Source organism: Anomalospiza imberbis, chromosome 3 (assembly GCF_031753505.1).
Source record: "Anomalospiza imberbis isolate Cuckoo-Finch-1a 21T00152 chromosome 3, ASM3175350v1, whole genome shotgun sequence".
Lineage (NCBI taxonomy): Eukaryota > Metazoa > Chordata > Aves > Passeriformes > Viduidae > Anomalospiza > Anomalospiza imberbis.
The window spans coordinates 102542075-102558276 of NC_089683.1; the positions used below are offsets into that span (position 1 = coordinate 102542075).

The window sequence follows — 16202 nt, forward strand, 5'->3', positions numbered from 1 at the left end:
TCCATTTACACAATATTAAAGGGATTTTTCTTCCTGCACAAATGGAATAAAAGGGTTTAGATACTTCAGTCACTGTATCTATGCTGGAATTAGGGAATCCTGAATGTTACCTTTTTGTCTAACCCTCTGAAAAAAAATCTGAAAGTATGTGCTTTTTGAGCTGTAGCTCAAGGGCATGTCTGTGTTCCATCAAGAGAGGCAGGACCCTCTACCTGTCATGGCTCTGGGTTCTCTTGTTTTTCTTTTTCCCTAAAAACTATAATTTATTAATCCCAGTCTCTAAATTAAATGCTGTGTTTGCAGAAAAAAAATAATTGTTACTTCCTGATGATTTCTTGCCCTCTCTTTTGTCTACTGATTTCTTTTCGAAGTGGTACGTGGGATTTTTGTATTATTTTAATATCTGAGAACTCTGGTTTGTGGACTGGAGTCCATTGTTCTCTATCTGGCAGGAGATGGAGAAGATCTCTGCTGCAAGACAGCTCCCAGTTTATGTAGGAGTTACATTGTGTAGTAGAGTTTGAGTCAGAAAGATCAGAGTCCATCTCCCAGAGTCTGTCACAAGCATGTAGCCTTAATTTTGGTCTCCAGTAAGTAAGGACAGTACAATGATGGCTTTCTTTGCTGTGTTCCCCAGGATTTAAATCCTTCTACAGGAATATCCTCCACCTTTTTTGTCAGAATGAAGGAAGTGCTTGTTTGTATGGAAGAAGCAGCTGTTCCCAGATAATAGGTTTAGGGTACCTACCTCAGGGGTTTATACACTCACAATCTATTTGGCATCCACAGTTAATCCTTGCCCACAACTAGAGTTACATTAGAGCTTTTGAACTTGATGATTTAATTGATTTTTTAATGATATTGTCAAAGGGATGTTTTCCCCTCTTGTTCTTTGCAGTTTACAGTGGGTCAGTAGATAAGCAGGGCAATAATCTCTGAGCCTGCCAAGTGAAGAAAGTACTGAAGATACTTGAGCTGCCTTTTCCTAGATGGAAAAAGGATATCAGTGTGCTTGGGATCGCCATCCAAATGCAGATAAAGGAAGTGAACTTGAATACTTCATTAAAAATAAAATCACTTTGCAGCCCTGTTGATTTGAAAATAACAATAACGAGTCCTTACACAGCTGACAAGAATGTCAGGATGATTTATTGCAGTAAAGAGCAGTAGAGAAAACCCAATGAGGAAATAGAGTCAGAAACATAGTGAAAAACGTGACTTCTTCAGTAGCACAATGACCTTGCCCACGAGACTTTTTTTCTATATTTTACTTGATGTACCAACTGCTAAATGATAACAGGGACTTCATAGTTTTGGTAAGCATTTGGCAATAATGGGATGTTCTCAAGGCTTAAGGAGGGTTCTGTGACTCCCACTTGCTGCTGGGTAGAGTCTGTTTCATTTGAATTTCCTTCATTTTATAATTCTGTCAAATAACTTGTTGTTTAAAATGTTTCAATGTGAAGAGTTCTCTTGGTTAAGTACCCGCCTGATTTTAACTATAGGAATTTTCTTTTTTTTTTTTTTTCTCTTTTCTTACAGACAATGTTTGTGCTGTTTCAAGGAGTATAAACATCTGGAGATCTTTAACCAAGTAGTTTGTGCGCTTATTAACTTAGTGATTGCCCAAGTCCAAGCTCTGCGGGACCAGCTCTGTAAACATTGCACTATTAATATAGATTCAACATGGCCAGAGCAGAGTAATCATGCTGATGAGCCCCTGAATGTAGAAAGAGAGTCTCATCAAGAAGAAAATGGAGAAAGACAAAAACCCCTAGAGAAAAAGATTGATTCTGCAAGAACTTGTATCCTGAGTGAGGAGGAGCCCGCAAAGAGCACGGAGGCTTTTAGCTTATGGAGTACTGATGAGAAGGAGAAGCTGCTGCTGTGTGTGGCAAAAATCTTTCAGATTCAGTTTCCTCTGTATACAGCTTATAAGCATAATACTCACCCCACAATAGAGGTATATGTTCTCTTTGTGTCTATCTTGAATTATTTGGTGAAAGATTAATTGTTGTCGTTAGTGAGCAGAATGGTGTTTGTTGCTTTCACTCAGGATGAGCACATTCAGCTCTCCTGTTGACTTCAGTAGAGCTTTTCAGAGAAACTTTCTAAATGTCACATATTCTATTCTTCCACTTTCTTTAAAATATGCTTAATTGTTATAGGTAATGTATTGGTAAGAGCTGGCTGGAACTGTACACTGCCTTATTGTGCTGTTTAAATAACAGGTAGGCAAAAAGGGGACTATAGTGAAGCTTTTCTTCCAGAAGGTAACCCATTAATAGTTTACTATTTTTTCTTTCCAATCTGTGGTTCTAGAAGCAAAACTTCATAAACTAAACTTTGTGCAAGACCAAAGTTGTTAGAACAGCTGGTTAATTGACTGGAATAGCTGAGCTCTACACAGGTTGCTTTGTTCCAGGGTGCTGATTTTTCTCTCTGATATTTGTTATGGCTGCCATTCACATTTCCCCTATTTTCCTCTTAAAAAAAAAATAATTCCAAAATCCTGCCATGTTTAATTCACATTTTCTGAGATAAATATGGTGGTGTTAGCATTTCCTAGTGAAAACAACATGTTTTTGGAATGACTGGCTTTTGATCCAACTTAAGGTAGTCGAATAACAAGTAAAGAGTTATTCTGCAATATTTGTACGCAAATTAGATGTACATTTCACTATATAGGAAAAGCTTCTATCCAACCGACATCTGAGAAAGTCAAAGTGGAGAATTAAAGTGCAGCTAACCCACTCCTTTTATTTTATATTTAGAGAGTTGTGGGAGCTCACTGGAGCCCTGAGGGTTGAAATTTGCTTTATAAACTTAAGTCCAAAATGAGAAGATGCTGAGTCAGTTGTAATTATGTAAGTTAGGGTGGTCACAGCATCTGAGTAGTTCTGATTGAATGGATGCTGCTCTATCTGACAAGAAATGAAGTTTAAACCCCCTACACGGCAGGTTTTTTAGGTGGGCTGGATTTTGGTTCTTGTTCTTCTCCAGATCATATGGGCATAAGTTAACAGAGGTAGTTTCAAGTATATCTGTATGGATATGAAGTGAATTGATTTATCTTCTGCACTCCTGTGGGACATGTACTAAGACAGGCTTCAGAGGAATGTGGAATGAACAATTCTGGAGCAGCGTTTCTGTGGACTATCACGCGTCCTTCTTTTAAATTACTATTTAATGTATTTTTTTCTTCTCTTTGAATTTCACTTCCAAACGATCAAAAGAAAATCTCCAGGTGCCTGATGGGATTTCTTTTTCCCTTGGTGTGCAGCCTTGGAGTGATTTAGACCCAGATCTGTTGTAGCTTGCTGTATTGTGATGATGCCCATCGCTCCAGACATGCTAGTGTATATATAATATATGTATCATCTCTTATACATCACTTGAATTATCAAATACATTCATTAGCTATCCTAAAAACATAACTTAAGGGGAAGCTGGAAAGAAAACCACTTTCCTGAGGTACAGGCAGGTAATGGAATTTTTTTTCCTCTCTGCTAGACTTTGTGTGTTTCCAGGTCTGGATTACAGAGGTGTATGGCCTGCCATTTTTGTATACCTTTTTTTTTTGATTGGGGGGGGGGAAGATTTTTTAATTTAAATTTTGCTTTTAAAAGGTCCTAACATCAACAATTTTTCTTACAAACAGATCTTTTCTGTATCTGAGAAGCACTAGGATTCTGTTATTCTGCTGTTTTAATGTCAGAATCTTCTGCTCCCATGAGTGACCCACTGAAGTTTAAAATTTAATTTTGGATTTCAGTGTAGAGCACAAACTTAGCTGAACTGAGACAAGTTATTAGTCCCAGTAATAAGAGCACTTCTTGCTTTAAATCAGGCTTGGCTTCAGTCTTGAAGAGATGCTAAGATAAAAAAATCTCTGCTTTAAGTACATTAGCTATAGTTGTAAGTTAAATAAATCCCTGAACAGCCTAAATTTGCCAAAAATTTGTTGATTTGTTGGGTGAAGCTGGTGTAGCTCTCCCTCTCCCACTAAACATTTCCTTTGCCCTGGAAAAAGGGAAACTTGCTGATCCAGAGAAGACTCCAGTCTCCACTCTGACTGATTCAGAAATTCCTTGTTTTAGATTCTTGAGGTGAACATTGACAATTTCATGGAGTTATCACATCCATTAAGGTTTTGCTGTGCCTAGAAATGGCCTCTTAGGCTGCTCTTTAGGAATTCCAGTGTAAGGCTTTCCCACAGTAACAATTAGTGCTCAATATTTCCCTTGTCCTTTGCTCCAAGACACCTCCGAGGGCTTTGTTCTTAATGGCAGCAGACAAGTCTTGAAGTCTAATCCCTTCTCAGCTGCTTGCCAAAGCCATTTTACATTGGACTGTCTGGTGGAGAAGGAAAACATTCATGTGGAAGCAGGAGGTTTTCCCTTGTTCAGGAGTTCATGAAGCTGGATGAAAATGAACAGCAAAGCAAGATTTGTTGGTAGTCAGAAAGGTGTCTCTACCTGTAGGATCATACAGATCTTTCCTTAAATGATATGGGCTAAGAATTGTTTTTGTCCCTTACAACATCTCTAAAGTGAGAGTGAAAACCACAAGGCCTGATTGGTATCCAGAAGAGCCATGTACATACCTCTCTTGAAATTTATCAATATTTTTGGTGCCCAGAGGGGTATTTCTGTCTATTTTTCATCCTAAACAAAATTAACTCAAAGTATTTTTAAAAATATGGTTGGTTTTTTGAGACATGTTCATACTTTGGACTTACTCTTCTTTTTTCTTTTGGGATATTTTTATCCCTTGCATACAGGGTGGTTTATAACTGTATGCCCTATCATTCTCATACTTAGTGCAGCAAGTGAAATACCTGGAATGGGCACTTGAGAGGAGGGGAAAAAAGAATTTATGAAAGGAAGCTCTTAAAATCCTGTGGAGAAAGAAGCAACAATGTGAAGTGCACTCCTGAACTTTGCAGGATGAGCAGTGAATCTGAAGGGAGTTCCCTGAGCATTTAACAGGTCTTGACAGAGGATGAAATGAAAGAGGAAACAAAATCAGTTGTTGAGGTGTCTGTAGCTGCAGTCCCTGACTCTCTGGGGTCTTGTGATGTCTGCTTCTCCTTTTCAAGTAAATATTTTCTTGGAAGATGTGTTCTTTCTGCCAAGGTTGTGTCCAGGTCAGACCTCAGCTGGTGCATTTTATTATGGAGTGTTTGGAAGGGTCCTTAAAGTTCATCTGATTCCAATCCCCTGCCATGGGGACACCTTCCACTGTCCCAGCTTGCTCCAAGCCCCATCCAGCCTGGGCACTTCCAGGGATCCAGGGGCAGCCACAGCTTCTCTGGGCACCCTGTGCCGGGGCCTCCCCACCCTCACAGGACAGAATTTCTTCCTGATCCCAAATCTAGCCCTGCCCTCTGGCAGTTTGAAGCCATTACCCCTTTTCTTTTGCTGTGTGGCTTTGGGACAACACTGTCCCTGCCTGCCTTTCTCAAAAGTCCCTCTCCAGCTTTTCTCCAGGTAAAGGTCTTGGAAAGCTGCTCTAGCTTCTCCTGAAGTCATGGTGGGTTTTAATGCCATATTAGATTCTCATGAAGAATGCTCTTATTTCCTCATACATTTGAAGGACTAAGAGGAGGAGAGTAAGGAACTCTCAGACTGTTCTGTTTCCCATCTGCAAGAACAGAAGACACATTTCCAGACTCAGTCTCTCAGAGCAGCCTTTTCCAAGCTTTGCAGGGCTCGTGCAACAGCCCTCTGTGAGTCTGGGATTTCTGCATTTGAAGAACTGCAGTTCACTTGACAACAAATCTCTTGTTTTTTCAAGAAAACTAATGAAATTTCTCACACCATTTCTGCAGTTTTCATGAGCAGAGCACTGAACACCTTTTCTTGCTGCTTAAAAACATACCACCTACTGCCTTCAAAGCTGTTGTAAAAATAACTGGTAGAGTATCACGAGTTCAGGCATGACTTAGAGTTCAGCAGAAGAAAAAAAGAAAATAAACGCTTCGCTATAATATGAGCATATTGAATAATTCAAAATGTTTGTATCACACTTAATCCATCCAAAATTGCTTGCCTCCAGCATCCTCTGGTACAGTTCTACGATGCTTACTCCTACACAGCTATATAAAATATATTCAGGAAATTTCATTTAAAAACTTAACTTTGTGTTGAACTTGCATTTGATTTGTGACTATCAATACTGGGTGAGAAGAAGAGGAATGTGTGGCTTTACCTACAAGTATCCATGGCAATGTTGGGTTTTACAGCCACTTCTTAGACCTTCAGTGCCCTTTTGCCCCCAGCAAGTGCATGAAACCCACAATATGTTACAGCCCTAATAAGGAAACTTCCCACTCTCTATTGCCCAACAAGTGGATGTTGTGGACATTCAAAGGAAAAGCTATTTTCCTAAACCGTTTTAAGTGTAGTGCTTCTAGAAAATAGATTTCTTGTTGCAGCAAGTAGCTAATAGAGTGATAGGGTGATAGAACTCCTTCCCCTTCTTCACTTAACTCCTGTAAAAGTCTGACATTTATTTTGCAGGAGGTGTTTTGTTATATATAAAAATATAGTAGTTGAAATTAAAGATTTTTAATGTTTCCATGGCAATGAATATTTTGACATTTTAACCCTTTAAATCATTACATGTAGGATCTAGGATGTCCTGCAGTTTGTCTAAATTCATATGTTTGCATTTATGTCTCATCTTTATTAGAAATTGCATTCCAAACTCCTGGATTGGTTCTGTTCTGTATTTCTCAGGCTGGTGTAACAGACTATGCCCTTGGCCATATTCCTGTTGAAACAATTGGTAATCTGAACAGGGGTGGGATTGAAAAATAATCTGTTCACCCAGCCTTTGAAAGACACTGCTGAAATGTTCTCTTAAGTATATTTGTGTATTTATATATATATATATATATATATATATATATATTAAAAGAAGAAAAAAGTATGGAAAGGTCTGTTTTGCAGTGGAAAACATCCCTCTGAATTAGGAATTTGGGTTTTGTATTGTTGACTGTGATACCTGGTAAATGGCAGTTGGTTTTTTGTTCTCTAAATGTGTTTTTATTGCTTGAGTTAATTTTATTTTTTTTCTTTAAACAGGATATTTCTGCTCAAGAAAGCAATATATTAGGGGCGTTCTGTGATATGAATGTAAGTTGTCCACTTTTAAATAAGGTGCACATTTCCTAGAAACTTAAAATAACCTATGTGTTCTATGGGTTTGTGTTATACTCATGTAGCTTTTGAATTTCCTCTGTGTCTGAATGATCTAGTACTGATTCTTCTGCTGTTTTTTGACTCTTTCTAGGATGTAGAAGTACCATTGCACTTGCTTCGTTATGTGTGTCTGTTTTGTGGAAAAAATGGCCTTTCCCTCATGAAGGACTGTTTTGAGTATGGAACTCCTGAGACGCTGCCGTTCCTCATAGCACATGCATTTATCACAGTGGTGTCTAATGTAAGTATTCCCTTTCAACTCCTCCACTTAAACACAACAAATAAAAGGAATCTGAAGTCTGCAAGAACTCTCTGGGACCAGAGAGGGATAAAAAGGCTGTACATTTTCCATGTTGGGAATGAGGTTTGCTCATGCACAGAGCGTTTCATTATCCAAACCCTCTGCTTCTGCTGGCAGCTCACAAGGAGTTTTCCAAGTTGTATCTAGATAGGAAGATTGTAACAGCCCCCAAAGATACTTCAAAGAATGTTGTCAGAGGCCATTTCTGTCCCTGAAATTATGCCATGGAAGTGGTTTTAGTTTCTTCAGGGTATTTTAGCTTCTTAGCTATTCCGAGGTATAGAGGAAAAGCCTGTGGATTTTTTTTCTCTTCAATTCCTGTGATTTTATACCATTATACACATTTGCAGCATAAAGGTAATCATCTTTTTTCCCACTTAGTTTTAGAATGCATATCCTCCATCATGTCTGCATTTTGAAATCCCAGGGATTTTTGATTGGCAGAATTACAAAGTTATTTTAGTGAAGATTTGAAGGAGATTGGTGCCAAAAATAAAACCCAGTCCCTGAAGAAGGACATATGAAGACTTAGTGTAATGTCAGGATAGAAGTTGTGACCTGTCTTGTGGACGGGTAAAAAGAAGACCAGAAGTTTGTTATACCTTGTACAGAGTGAGTTTGACACTGATTGCAATTTGAAATACTTCAAATCAGATCCTTCCTCCCACACATTTCCCTCCTCCCTTGTTGCTGTTACTGCCCAGCCAGGAGGATGTTCCCGGGGATTGAAATCAAGCTGGTGCTGGGGATCTGTATCCCACTCTGCTGATCTTTAGTGTGGTAATTCCTGACTTGCAGGTCAGAGAACAAATGGGTGAGGTCATGATCTGCTCCATTCTTTTTGCCTGCCGTGGAGGGCTGGTGCAGCACCTCTGCATGTCTGGTTGTGAGAGATGTTCTCCGTTTGTGAGGGATGTTCTCTGCTGGCCCTTTTGTCTGAGCTGATGAGTTCTTCTCCAGCTGCTGCCAGTGCAGTCCCCTTCAAACCATCTGCTGAAAACGTGTGTTCTTGTGTTACTCCGGTTCAGAAGGAAATTTTGGTCATGCAACCAAGCATTTTTGCATTTTTGTTTTACTTTTTGTGAGAAGGGGCAAAGCTGCTTGAATAATGAGTGGCAGCTCCCTAGCACACCAGCATGTTTTTAAACCAGCATTCTGACTGCAAATCCCGTTTCCTGGGTATCCTACATCAGTGCAACTGCCTTTCTTTGTTGTCCTTTGTAGAAGTCTTCCTTTTTCTCCACATAAATTGTTTATTTTCTTTATTCTTAGTGTGATGTGCCCTGTTCCAAAATACTTCTCGGCAAAGTTTCTTGTTTCAGATACTTACTTTGCAACTTTTCATTTCTCTTTGGTTCTAGTAGGAAACCCATTAAGCTGGCTCTTGCAGCAGTTTTATATGAGTTCTATGGCTAAACCTAGCAGATAAAATGAAATTCAACCCAGACCATAACCAAAAGTACTTCTTCAGCCTGTTCCAGCATTGCAGTTTTTCCCATTCAACAAGCATCTTTCTTTCGAGCTCTGTCTGGCTTTGCTGACAAATCTGTGTGAGTTGAGGAAAGCTGTTTAAAAAATTTATATTTAGATTTTATTTTTATGTGTCAGTTCACTTACAGAAAGAATTAGAAAATGTTCTATATGTAATTTGCTTTATTCATCCACTTGCTGCATTTTGGTATCACTCAGTGTACTTGGAAGCACTGCTGCTGCCTTTCAAATGCAATATATTTATTGCAGCCAAATGAGGCAGCTATTTTTTTGGACAAAATACATTTTACCTTGCAAATATTAAAAAAAAAAAAAAGGTATTTCTCCACCTCTCTAACAATGCATGAACTTAGGAGTTTGATGTAATGTTTCTCTTTCCCTGTTTGTTTTTATATCATTTCACTGTATAATTCATAGAACTTAAGTAAATATAAATAATTGAAGAAATGTTTCTGATTGTGAACCAGTGCAGTAAACTCCACTAAAACAAAAAGAATCATTCACAAAACTGAAAAAGATAGTGGTGGTCTCAGCAAGAACTCTGCTAATCTGCCTTGGTTTTATCCCAACACATTTGATTTTATGGGATGTAGAGATATTTATTCCAATAATAGCTCTGCAGAGTCAATTGTTACCTTGTTCCCAATGTGTAAAGCCAGCCCACAGTGTGGAGTAATCCTGAAATACAATTTCACAGCTGTAGTAATTCTTGAGAATGGCAGTTAAGTAGCCATTCTTGTAAAGATTCCTTGAAACATCCATGCTGGAATTTTTTTTTCAAGTCTGAAAGATGAAGGAGTTCTTTAGCCACTACCTTCTAGAAATAAATTACCTCTGGCAAAGACCAAATAATAGAAAAAAAAACTCTCTGAAACTTGAGAACAGAACAGATGCTGTGAATACTTTGTCTTAAAAGCAGGTGGAAGCAAAAAGTGATGTAATTTTATTTTTTGTCACTTTACAGATGCTAGTTGATGTAGTTTTATGTATGTTCTTTTATGTCATTTTAACAAGTTAGTATGCAAATGTGAGTCCACGTTTAAAATCACAATTTAATTTGTAATGTGTGACATGATGATTTAATTGAATTCTGAGGCTGAAGGTTATGTGTAATGCAAGTTTACAGATGCATGATTTCTACTTAGGAGTTGGAATTAATACAGAGTGAAGGTTACTGTGAACAGTGAAAGCTATAAAAACAAAATGATAAATACATTTCATACTTTTATTTCACAAAGACATGTATTTTCTTTGGTGTTTCATACTGTATTTAAAGCAGAGTACATGGTGTTAAAAATCAAATTGTGTAATCACAATAGTATATTTGTCACCCCTGAAATTCCTTGTCAAAATGTTGTTTAATTCCGGTTTCTAGAGCAAGTATCTTCTAGTGACACTTTGTATCTTTGGGATGTTAGCATTTTTTTCCTTCTTGAGGCTGCCAGTTGGATCAGAAGCTTATTCCAAGCGTGGTCTTTTTTTGCAGTGGGAAGATTTGGCTGGTTTGTCTTGCAAAGTAGGTTATATTGTTACTGTGCAGTGCTTGTTGCCTTGTTAAAAGTAAGCCTGCAAATATTTTTGTCAGAACTGACTCAAAAAGTTCCTTGGCAAACGCTGGAAATGTTGAAAAGAAACTACTGAAGAGTTTGACTGCAGCCTAATATTTTTCTCTCCTGTCAAGAAGGAATATATACATTTTCTGCATATGGAATTGAATCCTTAGGCAGAATTTCTTGCATCAGCTGCAAAGCTGAAATTCTTTTAAGAGCAGAGGTGGGGATGCAGAGGGCCCTGAGTGAGTGACAGGGTTGCTTTTCGCAAGGGCTGTGAAAGTGCACATGATTGAATTTACATTGAATTTACGTGGGCAGGAGCAGCAGCTGCTGCTGCTTCATCTGTGCTCCATCCCTTACCTGGCACGGAGTAACAGGTCTAACAGGCTCTGAATTCCTTTTTGAAATGCAGATGGCACTTCTGACTTTGCCTCTGGAGATCGTTTGGTTGGTGCTTTTCCTTACAGCGGTGCTAAGTAGCTGTTTCAGGTTGTTTGGGTTTTTTTGTTTGGTTGTTTGGGTTTTTTTTTTCTTTTTTTTCTCTGCTTTTATTTTCTTCCTGCATTCAGCTTTGCAAAGGTGGTAAAGGCAGAATGGTAAATATGAAATGTAAATATGGTAGTAAAAAACTGTGCTTGATCACTGCTTGTAAAGCATCTTATTTTATAGGATATGTAAGCCCTTAGAAGCAAAACAACACAAGTCAAACAGTGTTACTTGATGTAGGAGTGCTTTGCAAGGAACTGAAAGAATGGAATAATTTTCATGTAAACTTTTAAAGAAAAAGAGGAAAAAACCCACAAGGCTGACTAGCAGTTTTTCCTACTGAAGAAATGACAGAAAATACAAAAATACACCTGAGCAGTATGATACTATTTATACAGTGTCTGTATTTTCCAGCTGACTAGCAGGAAAGATGCAAATCCTCTTTATATGTCAAAAAAGCATTCCTCAGGTACCAGTTTGGAAAATCAGAAAATTAAGAAGTTGAACAAAAACCACCAAGAAAGCCTTTTTTTAAAGTGGGGTTGCACATGCAAATATACCAACAGTATTTCAGTTTTTTACATTCTCTTTAAATGTCATTAATGAAATCTTTATCTTTTTATGTTTTTGCATTATAGATCAGAATATGGCTACACATCCCTGCTGTCATGCAGCACATTATACCCTTTAGGACTTATGTTATCAGGTAAATTTTTATTTTAAGAATTTTTCTTGTGGGACTTTTTGACAGCACCTATTTCTAATTGCTGCTGCTACTTTTAATTGTACAGGTTGTTGCTCTGACTATCATTTCAACAAGGAGAGAGGGTAATGTTTAGAGTTAGTTTGGGCAGCTCCTTGCATCTGATTTCAGTATCAGTCAGGTCAGTCTTGTTAAGAACATCATGATTGTGACATTCTGACATGTTGGGCCAGGTCCAGTTGTACTCCAGTCTTCCTCACTGTGATATCTTCATAAAACTACATCAAGTTTGCAGTGAGATGCTGGAAGTACAAGAGCAATGTGCAGTCACTGAGATTTCAGACCATGAGTTTGAACACAGCTTCACATTCTGATGTTCTGGATTTCCAGCTGGCAGGAGCTGAAGTGTGATCAAAAGTCTACTAGCACTTTTATGTAGCTAAATATATCCAGTCCCAAAGATTTTCTTTATATCAAGCTGTCTATCATGAAAAGAACACTTTCAAATTGAAGTACTTGTAAGGGTATTTAATTATACAAGCAGTTTGTTTTTATTGGCTTTCTCAGGACAATAGAAACATTTCAGTGAGCTGCTGATGAAATTATCTCTGTATGTGTATCTGCCTGGAGGTGGAGGGGTGTGGTCACAGATAATTCCCATTCCAGTGGCCCAACATAAAATTTTCCTGGTGCAGGCCGCTGCTTTTGCATAGACCCACAGCTCCTCCAAGGCTCTGGGCTTCCCCTAAATAATATTAGAAATGTGCTTATACTGCTCATAGTAAAAAATGGGCCTTTACACATTATTCTGTCTTAACTATACCAGTATAAAATAACACTCAACAAAAATAATTACATTGGCAACAAACAGGCTCCCAGAACAATGAGACTGGGAATTGTTTAATATTTTAAAATGGTCTGGGTTTATATTGACTGTAAAAATTTAAGTACTGACTTGGCTGTCAATCTGTTTGCTGGACTGTGGTTTCTACTACAATGATACCAGCAGAGAGAAGAGTATTTTGATCTTTTATTAAAACACATCACTCTTGAGTTACAGTCCAGCCATGTGCACTCCTTTAATGCTGATGTGCTATCTTTGAAATCTTCCAAAGGTAATTATTAATCATGAGGCAGTCAAGAGAGGGCAAGCAGAGGATTTTCAAGTGCTTGTCTCTCTGCATATTCCATTAATGGTTGTTGGTGTACCTGGGAATTTGGTCATGAGCCTTCCCTGTCTTCTTACAATGTATGGAAATGAAAAAGAGCATTGAGGGATCAGCAATTAGAGTCAGGCTGATAATAAGGAACTACTTGAGGGAGACAGAATAACACATCCTGTAGTTGCTGCTGCTAATGCTTGCTTGTCATCCTGTAATGCTTAAAACATTTTCTATTTTATAACTGTAGGTGCAATTGGGGTCACTGGAATGTATTGAAGATTTTTTTTTTGGGGTCCTCATGTCTTCCTCTTTACCCATTAGAATGTTTGCTTTGCAGTGTGATTTGTCAGCAGCTTCTTACCATAAATAATGCCCCTGATGTCTGTTTGTAGAATTTACAATAAGTTCACATCAATCAGAAAGATAACACTGACACAGGATCCATCCATGAAAACCCAGCTTAGAGCAGGAAGGTGATGTTCTCCCAGTTTTTATTTTTCACAGCTGAATCCTGATGGGTTCTGAGGTTTCTCAGTGTTATGCAATCCAGAGCTTTTTTAGTGCAGATTTGCTTATGGAGTGGGTCTGAAGCTTGGAGGCCATATAACAAAAATAAGCTCTGGTCCTGTACCTTTATGTGGGACAGAAGTGAACACAGATGCCTTCAGGGAAGGATGACTTTCCTGATGGATGCAGCTTACCCCACGTGGTTGTCAGACTTACAGAACTTGGCTTAGCAGCTTGGGTCTCTGGGTCTCCATCTGCTTTTACTTCAGGAAAAAGACAGAAAAAAGGGGACACAATCCTGGGCACAGCAGCACAGCACCTTTTAAAGAAATGCTGCAGAGCTTCTGCTGCCCTGCAAACAAACAGGGGTTTGGAGAGGGTTTTAGTCCAGAAGGAGCTCCTGGGGCTCTGATTTAGTTCCAGTTGCTGCTCCTGTAGATTCCTTGCAGGAACTGCATTTTGCAGGGCTGACCCGCAAGAGAGATCACCTGACTGGCATCTCAGCAGCACTTCGTATCAGCTGAGGTTACTCTCATGTTATAGTTATTTCTACAAGGAGTGGATGAAGGAAACAGCAAAGTGTGCATTTGTAGAGAGGAGACCACTGCTAGAATTTCCAGAGATCATGGACACAATCCTGTCATTATTGCTGCCATTAGAAAAAGATTAATAAATGTTATTTTCTGCCTGGCCAATGGAGCACAGGCATTCACATCTTGCCTCTGAAGGGCCTGTGCTTTAAGTAGTTTAGGAAAGAAATAAAGGATTAAATTTTAAATTGCATTAAATAAAATTTATGTCTTTCAGTAAGGAAGCAAAGTGATTTTGGTCTTCTCAGAAGGAAGCTCTTACTGATCCTAGTACTTTGGAATTCTGCATTTAAAATTGCAAAATTCCCATTAAATGAGACTTCCAAATGTGACTCAAGAAAATAAGTCTTGACTTAACTGCAGTCATAAATGAGGGTGAATTGATGATGTCTGTTTATGAGCAAAGACATTGGTTCTATGTCTTCTGCCTCAAGATCAGAGATGAGAGATGCTCTGTAGGGTTCCAGATCCTGGATGTCTCAGGAGTGCAGGAGCTCTCAGCAGTGGTGTTTTGAGGACAGTGTTTTTTCAGTGGTGAGGCTGTTGACTGAAAGTGCCATGGAGAATTCTGTCCTGCAGAAAGTGCAGCAGTACCACTGCCCAGGAGCATGTTTTGTCCCATCCTTTTTCTGCTCCCATCCCCTTCTCCCTGTCTCCTGCTTGCAGATGGATCTGGAGATGTTTTTTGTGAAGGATTCTGTCTCTGCCCCAGTTAGGCAGAAACAGAACAATCTGTGCTGGAGCACATTGAGAGGGAATTCCAGGTGGCAGTGGCTCCTGGGTGGCTGTGGCACAGGGCATGCACAGCACTTATATATGCAGAGGAAGTGGAAGCTCCAAACAATTCCTGATCCACGATGCTTCCCATAGAAAATGTGGCTGAAAGAATTCAAATTACTCTCCTATATTAAAAATATTCATCTTAATCTGAGGTTTATGGGAGTACCCAAGATCACTCCTTGCTCCTACATGGCATGAAAACCTTATGTAATGAGCCTTGAAGATTTTAATCACAAAAAAAATATTTGTCTCCTCCTAAAAATCTGAAAATTTAAAGTAAAAAGAATAGATAAATCAGAAGACAGTAACCAGACACTTCAGGAGAACTGACTCATTCTGCTGGATGCCCTTTTGCAGCTCTGGTCCGAAGGAGTCAGATTAAGGGAAAAAAAGATGATTTCACAGCTGAGTAGCTGATGTCCTGAAGCATAAGATGTGATTGTAAGCATTACATTAGCATGGAACTGCATGTTTAAAACTGAACTCTCTCTGTCCCCAGATACAGCAAAGTGAAATAATTTAAGTAGGTTAAAACTGATATTTAAACAATTAAATGTAGGTACTATATATTAAGTATGCCAGGCTGGCAGGACAGGTCCTATAGTATGTGGAGTATCCTTTCTGCAGATGTATAAAAAAGTTATGTTTTATTCTGAAAGTTTCACTTAGGCAAAAACTCCAGATTAAATAGATTACACAGGTCCTGGCATACCATTAATCTCTTCCTTGAAGACTTAATGCTCATCAGACTCAAAAAGATAAAAATGTAGGAATTAAAAAAATAATGAAGGACAGAATGGAAGCTATTATTAAGCCATTATAGGAGTCAGTCACACATTCCCATTTCTATACTGTCTATACAATTCTGATTCTTCCATCCTGCAGATAACAACAGAACTACTTTGGTGGTAGGAAGGGTGACAAAGAAGGTGGCAATAAAAAATTTACATTGAGAGGAGGAGAGACTGAGTCTAGGAGGTTTTTTTTTTTTTTGTCAGGGCAATTCATATCATATATGAATGATATGAAGATAACAAGTAGGAAATGGTAATTCACAGGTTTTTAAAAAAAGGAATGAAGAACGTGCCCCCCAGTTGTCAGGTTGCAGATGGAAGAAATGAAAGGAGTTTGTTTTTCACTCAAGCATAATTGTCAAACTGACTGGCACAGGTTAATGAGAAAGCCAAAAGTATAAATAGAAAGAGATAAATGAATTCACAGTAGTAGATGGGTTCATCAATTTTTTTTATACATGGGATAAATCTTTAATCTGCTTTTAGAGTGGCTATTTTGGGTTAAATAGACCTTTTCCTTGCTCCACTGTTCTTACATGAGGCAATGCAGTAAATTTACAGGTAGCCAGTGTAGGGGAAGGTGTGAGTTAATTGCCAGTGCTAGGTAAAGATCTCTTTTTTTGTTA

General features: G+C 38.5%; 1 protein-coding gene across 11 annotated transcripts in view; it reads left to right on the forward strand.

The window, feature by feature from the left end:
* Window positions 1-16202, forward strand: part of USP34 (ubiquitin specific peptidase 34) — a 110914-nt gene that overhangs the window by 18152 nt on the left and 76560 nt on the right. For all 11 annotated transcript variants that reach the window (XM_068186138.1, XM_068186133.1, XM_068186134.1 and 8 more), the window contains exons 3-6: window positions 1543-1963; window positions 7092-7142; window positions 7300-7449; window positions 11678-11745. In XM_068186138.1, the coding sequence (XP_068042239.1) occupies window positions 1543-1963; window positions 7092-7142; window positions 7300-7449; window positions 11678-11745 (690 nt within the window). The remainder of the gene's footprint in view (window positions 1-1542; window positions 1964-7091; window positions 7143-7299; window positions 7450-11677; window positions 11746-16202) is intronic.